The 14,137-nt window shown below is 37.1% G+C and overlaps 2 protein-coding genes and 1 long non-coding RNA gene across 4 annotated transcripts; all 3 read right to left on the bottom strand.

Annotated features, from left to right (window-relative positions):
• Positions 1-276: 276 nt before the first annotated feature.
• On the bottom strand, positions 277-1,671 carry LOC122885559 (cell surface glycoprotein CD200 receptor 1-like). Its single transcript, XM_044216806.1, is given in 6 exon segments — positions 277-443; positions 537-579; positions 676-775; positions 1,010-1,279; positions 1,455-1,568; positions 1,571-1,671. Coding segments are annotated over 6 exon segments (663 nt in total). The 5' UTR covers positions 1,662-1,671; the 3' UTR covers positions 277-398.
• Positions 1,672-2,299: 628 nt separating this feature from the next.
• On the bottom strand, positions 2,300-4,512 carry LOC122885561. Its single transcript, XR_006380139.1, has 2 exons — positions 4,374-4,512; positions 2,300-4,102 (listed from the first exon to the last, which is right to left on the bottom strand). It is a non-coding gene; the product is annotated as an uncharacterized LOC122885561 (long non-coding RNA).
• A 1,356-nt stretch (positions 4,513-5,868) lies between these two features.
• si:ch211-214p13.9 (cell surface glycoprotein CD200 receptor 1-A) lies at positions 5,869-14,076 on the bottom strand. Of its 2 annotated transcripts, XM_044216804.1 has the most exons (7): positions 11,060-14,076; positions 9,760-9,816; positions 8,620-8,937; positions 7,848-8,117; positions 7,514-7,613; positions 7,375-7,417; positions 5,869-7,281 (listed from the first exon to the last, which is right to left on the bottom strand). In XM_044216804.1, exons 1-7 carry the CDS (start codon positions 11,124-11,126, stop codon positions 7,192-7,194), a joined length of 945 nt encoding a protein of 314 aa, XP_044072739.1. In that variant the 5' UTR covers positions 11,127-14,076; the 3' UTR covers positions 5,869-7,191. The 2 variants fall into 2 exon arrangements, with proteins under 2 accessions (XP_044072739.1, XP_044072740.1); XM_044216805.1 differs by lacking the exon at positions 9,760-9,816 and having other exon boundaries at positions 11,060-14,075.
• Positions 14,077-14,137: the final 61 nt, after the last annotated feature.

The following is a 14,137-nucleotide window of genomic DNA, read 5'->3' as shown; positions in this document are numbered from 1 at the left end:
AGAAATACATTTGTGAGATTTCCTCTTTTCTTTTCAATTAAATAATCAATGTGAGGATAAGACTAATGCTAGTTGCTGCAGCCTACAATTTAATAGCAGAATTCAAACAGAAAGTCTAGACCCCGGCTGTGTGTTAGTGGACTGTAGATTTTGTCCCCAATCGGTTACATTTGAAGCATATTAGGGAGACATCTCTTGATGGCCAGTGTGAACAGGAGGAATTATTACAGCAACATCTGACTATTGTTTTAAGAGGGACTTGAAAACAAACTAACCTTTCAGCAGTTCTAGAAGTATGTATTATTAGCATTCAGACATTTTATCATATACAGATGATGATGATTATGATGATGATGGATTATATTCTGATTTCCACCAGTAGATGGCAGAACAGTTCCTCAGGTAGGGTTAGGGTAGGGCTCCACTTCCTCCACATCCTCTGTCTGAATAAAACAGAGAGGTGTCGTGAACAAAACTTAACAGTGTGCAGTAAAACACAGAACTATAAACTGCAGAGTTACAGAAAGATTGCCTACCGGTGGAGATTTGGATGGGGAGCTGTCTGACTGCTGGCATCGCCTGACAAAAGGTGGATGCACAAACCAGCTCTGTGACTCAACAAAAAACTTGCTAGTACGCATTGTAATACATTTTTCATGAAATTAAAATTCTTACCTCAACGTTATTAATTTCTTTTGTGCAAAAAATAACACTCCTGCCAAAAACACAATGATCACCACAACAATAAGGACGACGCGCAGCCAAGGAATATAACCTGCAGAGAGAGAGTGAAGATTAAATGTTTGTTAATAATCTGCTGGACATCAATACAACACATCTATTTACAAAGTTATAGCTACCACTATAATATAAAACACCTTGTCAATGTTTACCCAAAAAACATAAAACTTTACTTTATTTTTTATTTTTTATTTAAATATATTGCTTCTGCACTAACCCCAGATCTTAAATCTTTTCCCTTGTGCTGTCTACTCTGCAAAAGCCTGACCTTTTTTGGGCTCTGGTACCAAAGTCTTCTCCCTTTTCCAGTACGGGTGCCTGATAGCACAGCTCAGGTTTACTGTATCCATTCCCTCTGGAAGCTCCAGAAGACTCTCTACTGTAAAAAACCCATGTGAGTCAAGTAGTGTTTCCACAGATGATGAGTTTCCTCTATGACTCCAGCTGATGTTGGCAGCAGGTTTTCCTCTTTCAGCTTTGCACACTGCCACCATCTTGTTGTCCTTACGCTCTAACCAGGCTGATATACTGGGAGGAACTGAGCCAGGGAAGACAGAAAAGGAGAAATGAGACTCGCTGAATACTTGAGCTTACTGTATTAAAAGGTTAGTTTCAACAAAATCACCCCCAAAAATGTATTGGCAGTTTTAAGTTAACCTTAGTGATCACATGTTTTTATAAATCAGCTATCCTTGTGAGGAGAAAGGTCCTACCTGTGATAGCCACGTGGATCTCATAGTCTTCGTTTCCTCCAGTGTAAACGGACTCACACTTGTAGACCCCCACATCATAATTTGAGAAGTTTGGGATGTGCAGGTATGAGTGCTGGATGTGTTTCGGAGTGCCTTCCCATCATTGCAGGAGTCCTTACTTTGGCCATCATTGCTAAAAGCTATCTTACAGGTTTCATTTGCTTTCATAATCTTCAAGGCTATTGTCCAGATAACAAAATATTGTTGCATTATTTTTGCACTTAGTGGTGCAATGATTGCGCTGATGAAATGGTTTGGGTTTATTCTGTTATAAAATAATATATATACACAGAAAAACATGCAAAACCAAATGAAAAAAAAGATTCAATTCTGCATGGCAAAAAGACATGCGAAGACGAAAACTAAAAAATTAATAAAATATAATAAAACAAACTATAAATAGCGCATAACACAGATATAACTAGGCATGAAGCATGGGCGCTGGAAGTAGGGGGGCCAAGGGGCTATTGGCCCCCCCCACTTTACACCCCTTGTCCCAAGTCACGATTTACTGTATCCCCACAAATGCCCTTATATTGCAACACTTAGAGGCCATTCAGATGTCGCGTCTAAAATCACATGGAAAACAGCATCCGCAACGCTTTCATGCTTTTATCCAAGGTGCTTGGGAGGTTGCGCTACGGTCGCACCTGCTGTTACTAAGCAACAAGTCCAAATCATAGTCAGTCTGAATAAGTACATCAGTCGCTCTTCCATCTTCAGTTACTTCAGTTTGGCTGACCTTTCAACTGGATGTTGTGACGTGCTTGGACGGAGGGTGAAGCAAGTAATGTGAAGCTGATTGGTTAATTCTTGTCTCAAGACCTGCGGTGTGCCAGCTGTATTCGAAAAAGTTGAGATTTTCCATCTCGGTGCACCACGCCCCAAATACAAGAGTGTCGCGACGCATGTGTGCCGTAATGGTGTCTCTTTGAGCACCATTGTCGCGCCTCTCCATTGAAAATGACGAATTTGTGCGAGCAAAAGACGCAACATCTGAACGGCCCCTTACAGTAAAAAGACATTTCAATCATTCCCATCCACTCTAAGACATTAGGTTAAATAAAGCAGGCAAAAACAAATCCCTCCAACATTTAATCCAATCAAAGAGTGAATACATAGTGACTCCACCTCGCTGTCTGCCATGGTTATTTTCTTGCTAACGCCGACTCCGGTAACACAAAGGAAACGAGCAAAGCATGCCAGTTTCTCTGTTGTTGGCTGCATTATCAACACAAACATCTTCATCTACTCCCACCACCAGAGGAAGCGAAGACAGAGTGGATAAACTTTATTTTTGATGGAAACGTCCTGACAACAACTGTAAAACTTATAAATGTGTGCGATAACCATTTTGCTTCGGATTGTATTCTCGATGAGGGCCGGTAATGTTAATTTACAAACTAGGATTCTTGAAACTAGGATTAAAACTTAAGCTCAAGGATGGATCGATAATGTTATCAACGTTAAACTTGGAAGCTTTACATTATGCCGTTTTGTGTTGCTTTACAGTTTATTATGCAGGTTAGCCCTTGCCCCAAAGCATGATACAGTATAAAAACACAGTTCTAAAATAAATTATATAGTTGCTTTATGTTTATAACTGTAAATATGCCCATACAGAAAGATGTAATGTAAGATTTGTTCCATGAGGAAACCTTCTTAGCAATTATTTTGGATTAAATATGTGATAACAGTCTAAAATTATAATAATAAAATTTCATTTGAAATAAACTATGACCTTTCAAAATAAAATTACCAAGAACAACAATGCAAAGCTAACAAAATCCAAACATGTATTTTAAGATATACTGAATGAAAAAAGTTTTGTAATAATTTTTAAAGTGGCAAACTTTGAATTTGGTATAGCCTCTTAATAATTCACAATTACATTTCAAAATAAACTAAAAATAATGACTAAACCTTTCTTCTTCAGAAATAACTTGTTTTAAAGCATATTTTTATATTCTTTCAATTCATTTCAACAAAAAAGTGCTTGCATGTCTGAAATAAGGAAAGGAAGGATAGAAATGTAAATTGTTGTGTTCAACTTCCTGTGCCTTCACTCATCTTACTTAATATAAATAATCTTATTTCATATTTTACTCATTCTAATAGCTGGAGAGAAAAAGGGGGAAATGAGTTTACCATAAACTTTAGGAGGAGGAGAAGTGGTAGAGTTGTCAGAGGTGTAACTGCTTTGATTAGTTCCTAAGAACGATGGAGATGGATGTAAGGAAAGCGTTAGTAAAACAGATTCAGAGTCAGATTTTTTTTCAGTCACAAAGCAGCAGTCAGTGATTTATTGTGAAGTGTTCAATCAGCAGAGCAGCAATCAAGGTGATTTAACTGTTATTCATTGTTTAAATTAGTTAGTTGAGTTAGTTATTTAAGTTGTGTTTTAAAAGTTTATGCGATTAAAACTAGTCTCACATGACCAACTACAGCAGGGCTAAATCACAGACGGCTGTGACAGAAACTGCATTATTTGCTGACAAAAATAGTTTATTTTTTCTTGCAAAACTGGAGTAAGGAACTTACTGACAATAAAACATAAACACATAAAACAGGCAAATGTTATTGTCATCTCCCCCATTTACTTGTCGACTCTGTGGAAGAAGCGCATGACATTAGCGTTGTTATTTCAGAGAAATAAATCAAAAAATTGAGGGTTCATTGGCTGGCATTTACTGCAGAGGGTACCCAATGTGTATTTTATTTATACCTCGTATAGATTAAATAATTGCAATGTAAGTTACGGGCTGTAATCTTAAGCCTTATTGTTTACTCTTGTCCAGTCAATGACTCCAATCTATTCAAAATGTTCCCTCATGCTCTGTTGAAAGTCAAATCACAAAATAAAAGAGTGTTAAGGCTTACCTTGAGCACTTCCATAGGTGCAGACAAATGTAAAACACATGAATATCAGCAGATAGATGTACGACAGTCTATCCATTAGGCTTGACGTGTTCATTACCTAAGACTTTACAGATGATCTAAAACTGTAGCAACTGCATGGGCTCATTCCGCGCATGACAAGCTCACCACTTCCTGACCTTCCTGCACATGTGTATTTCAATGTCATGAAATAACACAGTTTACAATGTCCACCCATGTGAAAATGCACACTATATTAAGGTTTTGAAAATTGCATATTGTGTATTATCTTTGCAATTTAATTCTGTAATACACCCTTACAGAAACACTTATTTTCACAGATGTAGGTCATCCTCAAAACAAATCTGAGAGACATAGTTATTAAGGTTATTAAGTGGGCTTGTCACTTCTTGTCAGGGGGCTGGGGTTCACCTTTGTAATTTGCACAGATTTATCATCTCAACCAACAACACTCCAACGTTGTTCTAAAGTGACTCAGGAGCCCAGCAGCCCAGCAGGAAGTTGTGACATCCTGGCTTCAAAGTCAGACTGAAAACTTGGGTGCATATCATTCCAATGAGTGATGACAAGGGGATTAAATCTACATATTGTAAAGATTAATATGTTATATATTTACATTTTCTCTTTCAGGGGAGTCGGCACCAGATGGTAAAAGCTGCACAGATAATAAGGTAGACCTGCCCATATCAATGTTGAGTCTATTTTTGTTCATTAAAGCCACTATGTGTCAAATTTTGTAATTATTTTGATGGCATACGTTTTTGTTTGTAGAAAAATTTGTCTTCAAAATGTATTCAGTGTGTTACTTTCAGCTTTCACACAAGGGGTGTATGTGATTCAAAAGTGGGAGGATTTTTTTTTTTCCACCATGAAAGGAAAAGAACAGTTCTGTAACCATGTAAACGGAAAGTCAACACTGAAGTGACTTTGTAGTCAGGCTGGTTATTGTGAGTACATCTGCTGTCACTCTATGATTTTCTACTGCAGATAAAAGTTTGATGTTTATCTATAGTCTGTTTTTGTTGAAACAGAGCCAAAGCTTTGCTTCACCTTAAACCAAAGTATGTTTGATGTGCCGAAATTTAACCCCACATTGAGCTGTCTCAGCCAGCCTTTACTAACAACATTTATGTGCCCAAACTTAAAATCTAGCACAAATGTTTGCATAATAAAATGGCTAAATTGTGTGTGCAATTTATGCCATTGCCACATCATCCAATCCATGAAAGAAGAATGTAATGTTCATATAATTGTGTCCACAATTCATGTCTAAATCTGCATTTCAGAGTTTGTGCTCATTTTGCAACATAGTGCTCCTGAGAAATGCTGCACACCACCCAAGTATACTACAAATAGATATTTAAGCTTAAGAATTTGTATTTTGTATGTGTATCCAAAAAAACATTTTTGTCTATGCCTTTATCTATTATGGTTCAGTTCAGGAGGTGGACCCAAAAGCAGACAAGACGCACGGGGACTGGTTAAATAAACAAAAGATTACCTTTATTACTTACTACGGAGAAACACGAAACAACTGAGGGCGGCTGAGAAGTCCAGGTAAGAGTCTGACAAAGAGTAATCCATAGGGACCCCAAGAACGCAGGAACACAGGGAGGACATGGAGGCACTGGAAAAACATAGGACTGGGGAACAGATGCAGAACTGGAAGGCATCTCTTGATGGCCAGGATGGACAGGAGGAATTATTACAGCAAGCAAAAGTTGTTTCAATGTAAATGTGGGCACCTGACTATTGTTTTAAGACAGACTTAAAAAATCCTTTCAGCAGTTCTAGATTTAAGTACGTATCATTAGCATTGTTCAAACATCTTATCATGGACTGTGATACAACACAGTCTCCACTCCACTAGTAGATGGCAGTACAGTCCTTCTTTCCAGTTTCCATTTCCTTTCCACCCCCAAAAAATGTGGGTGTTCAAGTAAGTATTGGTTACCTTTCTGCTACATGTCTACAAAGGATGTAAAATTCATCTCGAGACTTCAGCTTTTTAAACGTTAACCAGAGTGAAAAACGATGTAATGTAAACAACTGCTTTTCCCACTTTGTGTCACTCTAACTACTGGCACATATTCAGTATTGAAATATTCCAATTGAATCTAATCACCTGTTCTTGTGATCAATTTTATTTTAGGGTTTTTTTGTAGAGCTTACAAACAATGAGAACATTTTGTGCAGAGATGTATGTTTAATACATGCAATAACATAATTATACATTAAGACAAAACATGAATACTTCACATAATATTGTCCACATTACACCTGTGTTCTCTACTTGGCACTTTTGCTGGGTTGACTGCAGCAAGTATCCATTAGGAGGTGAGCATCTCTTTACAGTTAATCTATAAATATGTGTAATACTACTACTAATAATAATCATCCTCATCATCATCATTATATAATTGCAGCCCATGTATTTCATGACAGCATGAAAGTCTTTAGTTCTGTTGTTTTGGCGTGCTGTGTGAAGCTGAAGGCAGTATTCTTTCCAAATTCAGCTGTTCACCGCATTTGTAGTTATCATAAATTTTCTCCATGAAACTCACACACAGAGTAGTGGGCTGCATGTACGGTGCATGGGAGCCAGTGTGTGACATTAGGTACATCCCCTGTTCCATCAGTCAAGAGTTTAGGACAGAGAGGTTTCCCTCTCTTATCGGAAGTCTTTCATCTCACACGCTTCTGTCTTTACTATATCACTAGTTCTCAGTTTCACAGCCTTCAGTTTCTCACAAAGAGCCATGTGCATTTAAGTGTGCATGTGTGATGCATGTGCAGGATTTTATGTGAACAGATCTGCAGATGAGTTATAGATAGAGTTCACACGTTGAACATAGCTGGCATAGGGCTCCACTTCCTCCACATCCTCTGTCTGAATAAAACAGAGAGGTGTCGTGAACAAAACTTAACAGTGTGCAGTAAAACACAGAACTATAAACTGCAGAGTTACAGAAAGATTGCCTACCGGTGGAGATTTGGATGGGGAGCTGTCTGACTGCTGGCATCGCCTGACAAAAGGTGGATGCACAAACCAGCTCTGTGACTCAACAAAAAACTTGCTAGTACGCATTGTAATACATTTTTCATGAAATTAAAATTCTTACCTCAACGTTATTAATTTCTTTTGTGCAAAAAATAACACTCCTGCCAGAAACACAATGATCACCACAACAATAAGGACGACGCGCAGCCAAGGAATATAACCTGCAGAGAGAGAGTGAAGATTAAATGTTTGTTAATAATCTGCTGGACATCAATACAACACGTCTATTTACAAAGTTATAGCTACCACTATAATATAAAACACCTTGTCAATGTTTACCCAAAAAACATAAAACTTTACTTTATTTTTTATTTTTTATTTAAATATATTGCTTCTGCACTAACCCCAGATCTTAAATCTTTTCCCTTGTGCTGTCTACTCTGCAAAAGCCTGACCTTTTTTGGGCTCTGGTACCAAAGTCTTCTCCCTTTTCCAGTACGGGTGCCTGATAGCACAGCTCAGATTTACTGTATCCATTCCCTCTGGAAGCTCCAGAAGACTCTCTACTGTAAAAAACCCATGTGAGTCAAGTAGTGTTTCCACAGATGATGAGTTTCCTCTATGACTCCAGCTGATGTTGGCAGCAGGTTTTCCTCTTTCAGCTTTGCACACTGCCACCATCTTGTTGTCCTTACGCTCTAACCAGGCTGATATACTGGGAGGAACTGAGCCAGGGAAGACAGAAAAGGAGAAATGAGACTCGCTGAATACTTGAGCTTGCTGTATTAAAAGGTAAGTTCAACCAAATCACCCCCAAAATGTATTGGCACTTACACATAGTAGTACCATGCAGATAAAGTAGTTTTAATTGCTTGCCTACGCTTTACTTTTTCACAGCTTCACAATTTCTTATATTTAGTATGAAATAGGTCCAGATGAAAACAGTAAAGGTTGGTATATTATCCAGAGTAACAGGGACATAAAACAGAACAGAAAATATCCCCCACTGTGTAGTGGAGATAAAAGGGAAAGTAGTAGATATTTCAAAATCTAGGCAAGTAAAACAAAAACTATCCACAGTAACATATGTCACTAGAGGTAAGCAGATTTAGCTGTTTTATTAATTTTTTGCAAGTGTGATTTGGGTGAACTGACCCTTTAAGAAGTTAACCTTAGTGATCACATGTTTTTATAAATCAGCTATCCTTGTGAGGAGAAAGGTCCTACCTGTGATAGCCACATGGATCTCATAGTCTTCGTTTCCTCCTGTGTAAACCGACTCACACTTGTAGACCCCCACATCATAATTTGAGAAGTTTGGGATGTGCAGGTATGACTGAGCGCTGGATGTGTTTCGGAGTGCCTTCCCATCATTGCAGGAGTCCTTACTTTGGCCATCATTGCTAAAAGCTATCTTACAGGTTTCATTTGCTTTCATAATCTTCAAGGCTATTGTCCAGATAACAAATATTGTGTCATTCCATGTTTTATCGCTGCATGTCAGGTTAACATCACTCCCCACGTTGAAAGCTAAATTTCTGACAACTGAAAAAAAGGAAAGAATAGTTGCATTATTTTTGCACTTTATGGTGCAATGATTGCGCTGATGAAATGGTTTGGGTTTATTCTGTTATAAAACAATATACACAGTAATATACACAAACGTAATATACACAAAAAAACATGCAAAACCAAATGAAAAAAAAGATTCAATTCTGCATGGGATATGGACATGCAAAGACAAAAACTAAAAATTAATGAAATAAAACAAAATAAAACTAACTATAAATAGTTTGCTTCATGTTTATTACAACAAAATATGCCCATATAGAAAGATGTTATGCAAAATTTGTCCCATGAGGAAATCTTCTCATCAATTATTTTGGATTAAACATTTGATAACTATCAGTCTTAAATGATAATAATTAGGTTTCATTTGAAATAAACTGAAACCCAATAAACTATGATCTTTAAGAACAACAATGCAAGGCTAACAAAATCTAAACATGTATTTTAAGATCTACTGAATGATAAGCTTTGTATTAATTTTTTTAAAGTGGCAAACATTTGGTATAGCCTCTTAATAATTCACAATTACATTTCAAAATAAACTAAAAATAATGACTAAACCTTTCTTCTTCAGAAATAACTTGTTTAAAAGCATTTTTTTTATATTCTTTCAATTAATTTCAACAAAAAAAGTGCTTGCATGTCTGAAATAAGGATTAATAAGGAAAGGAGGGAAAGAAATGTATATTGTTGTGTTCAACTTCCTGTGCCTTCACTCATCTTACTTAATATTAATAATCTTATTTAATATTTTACTCATTCTAATAGCTGGAGAGAAAAAGGGGAAAATGAGTTTACCATAAACTTTAGGAGGAGGAGAAGTGGTGGAGTTGTCAGAGGTGCTTTGATTAGTTCCTGAGAAAGATGGAGGTGGATGTAAGGAAAACATTAGTAACAGTCAGATTGTTTTCAGTCAGAAAGCAGTTAGTAATTCATTCTGAAGTGTTTAATCAGCAGAGCAACAATCAAGGTGGTTTATCTGTTATTCGTTATATAGTTTTGTTAGTTAAGTTAGTTAGTTAAAGTGTGTTTTAAAGGTATATACGATTAAAACAGATGTTTGTGACAGAAACTGCATTACTTGCTGAAGAAAATAGTTTCTTGAGCTTCTGTACGACAAAAAACTTATATGAAGTAAGGAAATCACTGACGGCAAAACCTAAACATATAAAACAGGCAAATGTTATTGTCATAATCTCCCCCATTTACTTGTCTACACCATAGACTATGTAGACAATGTAGACCATAGACTGTATATAGTCTACACTGTAGAAGAAGCTCATGACTTCAGTATTGTCATTTCAGAGGAATGAATCGGAAGATTCAGGGTTCAGGTGCTGGTGCTTTCACTGCTAAGTATTATGGGGGCCTGAGGCTTTTTTACTTCTGACAGGTGTAAACAAACACCACGCATGGAGTGGGATAGTAAAACCATAGACCTCAAATAGAAGTTTCTCTTCCATCTTTCAGTGACCCCCCAGTGGAAAACAGCTGCATTATAGTGTTACCCTGATCTGAAATCATGATTTCCACTGCAGAAACAAGAGGCAGCGTGCTGCTTGTTCATTCAGAAAGTATGGGGCCATATTTTCATACATCTTTTATGGAACAATTTTCTCCATTGTCAGCTTCTGCATTACCCCACCTCCATGCATGTTCTTTCCACTGACTGTCTACACCGTGAGTCACACCACAACAATTTAACTGATATCTCAGAGTGGCTAACCACTTACATTTACAGTTCACTACTGTAAACCAAATATTACCAACATGTCACAGATTACACAGTAATGAACTATATTATTATGGCTGCATGATATTTGAGTTACAATGCATGCTAATAGCAATACATTCACAAAACATATTTACATACAGTATAAAGTATCACAAGTGACAGTATAAAAATTACTCCATTTGTAGTAGTAACATATACAATTTTGCTTAGTATCTATGAAGACAACTCCTTACGAGGTCATCTTTGTGGAGGTTTTGTGCACCTCTAAAAAAACATGTTCATATCTAAAAACTGTATCTCACCAAGACTAAAAAATATTAAGTACTAAAACCACATGCGAGTAAAATGTGTTAATGCTCAAACCTGGATGGCTCCATGCTTCAGGCAAAAAGAGGATAATAGCGGCATAAATCACCATCATGTCCCTCATCTCCAGTTGTCTTCAGGTCCCTCTGTAAACTGACTACCACAATGCCTCTCACACCAGTAAGAAAAACATCAAGTCTAGTCTCTAATCCTCAGTCCTGAACGTTGTCTACATTAACGTCAAACTGAGTTTTGCCTGGGTTATCATGTTTTTTACCCTAGTTTAGCAATTTCACTTTTCCTGTTTATGCCCAATAAGGCAGGGTTTGCATAAAGCAGGTTCTCCACCCCATCCAGACAAAATGAAAATCCTTGACACCCCTCATGATAAAGAAATATAAAAGACATGTGACTAATAAATCCCTCCCTTCTTCTTTCTCTTCCCCCTCTCCAAACCGCTTTCCACCCAAACATCTGCCTCTTTCTCCTACACAGAATGACGTCTGATAAGTCAAGACACCAGTTTCCTTTCTTGCTAGTCACCTGATCACCCTCTTTTTTTTAAACTGTATGTTGGAACACTCAGAGCTAGACAGCATTATAAAGCAGACACATTAGACACATCAGAAACACCTTTCATGACAATAAAAATGTAACAGCAGCACAAACTTTCCAGCCTCCAAAATGACCATACAGTTTAATCAACACCTCTCTAAAATAGTTTATAACCAGAGTAGGATTTATTGCAAGGTTGTTTATTAGAGTGCATTAGTTTTAGCTAGTTTTTAGATAATAAACTGGTCACTAAGTACATAGTTATTATAGGTTTCAGAAGAAATCTTTCATGCTGAGTAAGCCATTGTTTATGGTCTCATATCTGCTGGTATAAGAACTTTTTGATGTCTGAAGGTTACACAGTTGCTTACATGCACTGCTTATGAAGTGCTAATGTGGGTGCGGGTGTTATTACTGACTTCATCCCCAGTTTGCATAGATTAGCTGACACCAAGGTATTTGGTAGTTTTCGCGTGTACATGTGGTTAGATCTGCAGGCTCTATGGGGAGTTTGTGGTTCATGAGTACATCTTGCAATGAGACATCTTGATATTAACTGTCCCACATAAGATGAGATAGGGCGGATGAACCATATAAAGTCTGCTTTTCCTTTTCTTGTCTGCACTGTCACTCTGCCTGTGTATGCCACAAAAAAACTATGAAAATGCACATACACAACTTGTGAAAATTACATAAAATCTTCTGGTTATACACTGATATAAATGAACCCACAACTAGAACACACTGACTTATTTGCATGTCTTCATAAAATCTACAGCTGATGGTTTTAGGCTGTCAAAAACTGTACTGACTTAATGTGAGTAATCTAGGCTTTAACCAGGCACAAGGCCATTAGGCTTTTTTCTGAGAACTAATATTAGACAGTGTTTATTTAACATATAGGCAGCAGAAATTCAGCTGACTATGAGCTGGCACAGTTGGCACTAAAACTAGCTTTTGCACAGAATTGCAAAACCTTCCAGCTGTGAAGTAATGTTGCTTTGGTCAGCTGTGTTCCTCAAATCCAGAAAACCTGACATGCAGCAAAATAATTTAATAACTCTGAAGACTTTCAAGAGGAGAAAAATACTCTCTGTGCCCTTTTTGTGTGAGTATATATGTGTGTGTGTGTGTGCTGTTTCCTTTTGATAACACAGACTTCCTGTTGATGTCAAAATCAACGTTTTTGGCTTTACCCAGAAATATGCTCTGAAGGGTAAAGAAAAACACGAGATGTATGAAGTGAAATAATGAATATGTCTTCTGGGAATTAATAACAGCCAAAAAATTTAATGATCTACATTTGTACCTAGTGGAGCAATGATTTTAAGTATTCCTCAAGAATAAAGTACCTGCTGAAAATTTGTGAAAATAAATAAAAAAAATGTTACTTTACCATTAAAATCGACACCTGATTAGTACGTTAATAAAAGTAGGATTAATTTTCACATATACAAAGAAACACAATATTCTGCCCTCTGGTCTAACTGCAAAACTATGTTAGCCTACATGATTCAAAATTTGTATGTAGTTGATGAATTTGGGGGTACTGTAGGCTACTAAAATGTTGTGACTCTCTGCAAGTACTAATAAATGTCAACTGGATGTACAAATATAACATGTAACAAATTCCTGACATTTTCTTTTATTGCTCTAGAGTTATAATTATATTGTAATAACATAATAATACAGTATAGTATAGCATCCCTAAAAATTAAGGCGAATTCGGAAGGGGGAGGAACCATCATGGATGTATTATTAGAACCATCCATGGGAGGAACCGCTGGTTCCGGAAGTATACTTTTCCCACTGTAATCCTCATTTGAAAGTTTCTTTTCCTTTTCCCATAAACGTTAAGACCATTGATGTTAATAATCTCCTCTTTGTGTCTGAGAAATAACTGTGTTTTTTCCCCGTCAGTTTGATGCGCAGAATGGCTTGAAAACTACGATACCCATGAGCCTCAGACACCGTTGCTATGGGGAAAAAGTCAGTCAGAGGCACTAGTGATGGGAATTCCGGATCTTTCCGAGAGCCGACTCCCAAACGGCTCTTCATTTAGTATCACTTCTGCTGGTCACTGCCTAAATTACTTTCATATTTGTTGCATGAAATAAATACGCAAGATTCTTCATCTGCAGTACATTGAAATGTATGTCAAAAATAACTATCCTAGTTGTATAACCCTACTAATGACATAGTATGTTAATAAATCATTACACAACTCTATACAGACACATACAGTATATTTCAATTTCATTTCTATGATATAATATGAAACAAAAAAATACTTCTGCTCCAATCGGCTTTCAGTCGGCTCCTTGAAATGAACGATGGGAGCCGACTCGTTCGCAGCCGACACATCACTAAGAGGCACGAATCAGAGCTGTAGCAACGGAAAAGATGCTAAAATTGATGTGTGTTATCAAGTTTCTACCGTTTCTACAAAACAGAATTTTTAGCTTCAACTTGCCGTTAGCGGCGCACGCGACTGAATTGTAACTTTAGTGATTGGATGGATCTTACCGAAATGATCATTGAGAGTCGTAATTGACTTCTCCCCTTGCGTCGTTCGGTACA

Source organism: Siniperca chuatsi, linkage group LG12 (assembly GCF_020085105.1).
Source record: "Siniperca chuatsi isolate FFG_IHB_CAS linkage group LG12, ASM2008510v1, whole genome shotgun sequence".
NCBI lineage: Eukaryota > Metazoa > Chordata > Actinopteri > Centrarchiformes > Sinipercidae > Siniperca > Siniperca chuatsi.
This window is presented reverse-complemented; position numbering and strand designations above follow the sequence as displayed.

Coding starts and splice junctions, on each gene's coding strand:
- si:ch211-214p13.9 (XM_044216804.1), bottom strand. CDS start 11,126: ATGAGGGACATGATGGTGATTTATGCCGCTATTATCCTCTTTTTGCCT. Junction 9,817..11,059: donor TGAAGCATGGAGCCATCCAG/GTTTGAGCATTA, acceptor CATCTTTCTCAG/GAACTAATCAAAGCACCTCT. Junction 8,938..9,759: donor TCCTCCTCCTAAAGTTTATG/GTAAACTCATTT, acceptor CCTTTTTTTCAG/TTGTCAGAAATTTAGCTTTC.